The sequence below is a fragment of the Urocampus carinirostris genome, chromosome 2 (assembly GCF_059441175.1).
Source record: "Urocampus carinirostris isolate Australia breed hairy pipefish chromosome 2, RoL_Ucar_1.0, whole genome shotgun sequence".
NCBI classification, from domain to species: Eukaryota; Metazoa; Chordata; class Actinopteri; order Syngnathiformes; family Syngnathidae; genus Urocampus; species Urocampus carinirostris.
In genome coordinates this window covers 69,208,436-69,212,075 of record NC_142350.1, presented here as the reverse complement: position 1 = coordinate 69,212,075, position 3,640 = coordinate 69,208,436, and the positions used below count along the sequence as shown (strand labels likewise).

The 3,640-nt window shown below is 40.3% G+C and overlaps 1 protein-coding gene across 1 annotated transcript in view; it reads right to left on the bottom strand.

Annotated features, from left to right (window-relative positions):
* Nucleotides 1–42: 42 nt before the first annotated feature.
* The window catches only part of ntrk1 (neurotrophic tyrosine kinase, receptor, type 1), a 51,034-nt gene continuing 47,436 nt past the window's right edge, over nt 43–3,640 (bottom strand). Inside the window, exon 18 of the mRNA XM_088327732.1 lies at nt 43–3,308. Coding sequence (XP_088183858.1) covers nt 3,123–3,308 — 186 coding nt within the window. The 3' untranslated portion in view covers nt 43–3,122. The remainder of the gene's footprint in view (nt 3,309–3,640) is intronic.

Genomic DNA, 3,640 nt, shown 5'->3' with positions numbered 1-3,640 from the left:
CTTGGTGGCATTTTTTCTGATATTGATTATTATTATTTTTTTTAGCACATAGGGGGCATGATTTCTCTCTTAAAAAAAAGACAAAATATATTCTTTAAAAAAAAGGCCTCTGAGAAAACAACATTTGATCACAACACTTTTTTGCTCGCTTTATTTTGAAGTGAACCTTATGATGAAGCGAGTGCACACGTCACGGTTCCGGTTTCTTCAAGGACGCATTTCCTTTTGATATTTACATATTGTACATTTTGACTTCTATTAAATAAAGCAAATGACAAATGGAAGTCGTATAACATTGCTTCTGCAGTTGAGTAAACGGTAGCACACAGAAGCAGCTCAAGAGTAGTACTTCTTTTTAAATCTTTCGAAACAAAAAAACTTCCTGATTAATCATAAAATATTCCTCTAAATGACAGGAAATTAGAAATACAGCTTGACCTGTTGCGGTTCCGCTAGCGGCCTGTAGAGGGAGCCCCGCTTCCCATCAATGACGGCGAGAAACTTGTGGCTTCGACAACATTTGAATATAACTTCATTTAAGTTTATTTTGCCTTCCAGGAGGACGAGTTCAGGTAAAATCGCTCACTTTTTCATCATTGTGTTGCAAACTTCAGCTAAGTAGGCTACCTCATTAATAATAGTTGAGAACGGCGTTGCTAGCTAAGAAGCTAACGTCATTGTCATTAGAAAACATGAAATGAGATGAAAATGAAATAGTCATGAATTAATCCATAATTCACAGACAGTGCATTATTTAATGTCTCGGATTGATTCAAAAAAATCCCTCATAAGAACGTGACATTTTGAAATCCTCGGAAGTGGATCCATTTATTGGACGTAGGGGAGCTGACGTGACTTGCCGCCTTAAATTTCTTTTATTTTTTTTCAATTTTCTCTTTTGCTATCACATATTTTGTTTCTTATTTTATCTTTTCTAATTTCTCCATTTTTTAAGTATTATCGTGTGGTTTGGTCACTCGAAGCCACTGTAATTTTTATTCTTAGTCGTGCATTTCGTGGGTAAATAATCAGCCTGGAACCTGGGCCGCGGGTTTGAGACCAATGGTTTAAACTGCCAAATAAACCTTCATATGGAATCTCATTTCACCATATATGGTCATTGTTGAGACATTCTATGATGAAAACCCACACAAAAAACTTAAGCTCAGAAAAAACTTTTTGCCCAGAAGCTCTAGCAAAGCACCTAGAGCAATTTGATTGGTTGAGCGGTAGGGATGGGTGGAGCTACAAACAGAACAGGACGTGTGCACTCCTCCTCGCCCAGCGCCGTCGGCACCGATGGTAAATATGTGGCTATCCTTATTTGCAGTATTTTGTAACATTTTTACAAAAGAACTTTGCTTGCACCGTGTGTTGAAACCGTTATTTACACAGTGAAAAAAAATGTGCTGAAGAATTTGTTTTTGTCCGGAGGACGGGTTTGATGCTTGTATTTTGTCTTCAAATATATGATATGGCTCTCTCCAAAATAAATCAAAATGTTTTTGCTTTTATAGCTTGTTGCCTCAAAAAGGTTCCCGACCCCTGCCTTATAAGAATTGAAGCACATATTGTAATTATCAATATTCATTGGAAAACTTTTAAAAATATGTCCTGTTTGTCCTCCTACAGAGACCATGTATTTTTCCAATATCAAACATTTTTTTTTAAAAAGCCCGAGGGAACCACTTGGGAGGAGGGCCAAAGATTTGCTTGTGGCTCCAGAGCAAGTTTAGCGGGTGCAGTAGTCCAACTTGGTTGGCGCTAGAAAGCATCTGCCGCTGCATTCTGTGCTTTTGGGTGGGGTCTTGGGCACATGTGTCAAACCCATGGCCCGGGGGCCAAATGTGGCCCGTCATATCATTTTATGGAGCCCAAAAACAACATTAACCACAATGCCTGTCGATTACAGTGAAGTCAAAGTTCCAGCGACAATATTCCCATATTTGCCAACGAGTGGAATTTGGAGATCCATTATTTTGAAAATGTTCAAAACGTTTTATTTTCCAATACGATTGTTATCTTCGTGACTTGAATAAGGAATCCATTCAAAGTTACGTTGCATGTAAGAATAGTCATATTTATTTTACATAGGTATATTTCTAAGTTACAGCAAGCCCTTTCAGGATGTGGCCCCTGGTGAAAATGAGTTGGACACCCGGGGGTCTAGAGGGTTTTGTCAACATGATGGCTTTTAAAGAAATTCGAAATTTAAAAAGAGTCGCCTGCAACAGGAGTCTCCAATGTGGTGCCTGCAGACCTGAAAAGGGCTCACCGGTGCTGGGTCATTGTGATTTTCTAGAAAAATGATATCATATTGTTTGACTGAGTCTATTTCATTCTATTTTTTAATAATAAACCTGGTAATAACACGGTAAGTTAAATCTATTCAAGTATTGATAATTATTTTCAGCAATTGAGACTAAAATGAGAATCTATTGAACATGTTTATGTATTCTTCTTTTAATGAATTTATTCTAAAGGAAGTACAACAAAATAAATTCCAATGTATGGGTTTTATAAATCAAATGAGCAAAAAATGTGCTATTTCTTTAGCTAGCTATCTGGCTACCTTTTTAATTTTGTAGCGAGCTATCTACATTTTTAGCTATTTAGCATTTTTGTTGCATGCTATCTAGCAAACATCTCATCATTTTTAGCTAATTATTAAGCTAAATTTTGTCCCTTAGCTATTTTTAGCAATCTATCTGACTATTTCGTTGACTTTTGACCCTTTAGCTCGCTTTCTAGCTCCCTTTTAGTCTTCTATCTGTTTACTTTTCAAGCTAACTGTCAAGCTACTTTTTAGCAAACCATCTAGCTAAGTTGCTATTTTAGAAGTGCATATCAAAGTGGTTCTATGTGCGCTAAATAGCTAGAAAAAGTAACTCTCAGCTTGAAAAGGTTTTGGAGACCCCTCATCGATGCCCAGGCAGACAGAGGCGGAAAAGGGGCGGGGCAACTGTTTAGCCAATCAGAATGCGGAACACAACGCACGATTAAAAAAGTAGCAAAACTGCGACGAGTCAACGGCAATACGAGAATACTGTAGCGTAAATATGTACAGGATCTGGCGCGAGTGAGGCCAAAGCATACACCAGGGGTCGGAGGGCGAGCGGGATCTATGCCAGGACGTGAAGGTAGACGGGCGGGTTCTTGACCAGGTTGAGGAGGCGGGCGTGGATTTCCTTGACGGGGGTCCTCTGTTGAGGTTCTCGTTGCCAGCACCCTCGCATCAACTCGTAGACTTCTTGCGGGCACGTTCGGGGACGCTCCAACTGACGGCCCTGCGTGATGCACTCGATGGCCTGTAGGGGGAAGTAGAGGGCTCAGTCCGATTCCAGAGGCTTTCACTCGACAGCGCAGGTGTCAAACAGGCGGCCCGCGGGCCAGATCAGGCCCGCTGAGGGATTGAATCCGGCCCGCGAGACAACTCTCAGAGAAGCGAGTGAGAAAAACAAGCTGCAGGTTGAAATATCTCAACTTGATGTTGCCAAAGCCAGGTGCCTCCAACAAAGACACTGTACTTGTATTTCTCTCTCTCTCTCTCTCTCTCTCTTCCACCCCTTTTCTCTCACTCTCTCTCTTTCACTCTCTGTTTCTCTCTTTCTCTCTTCCTTTGTTGCTCTTTGTCTCTTTC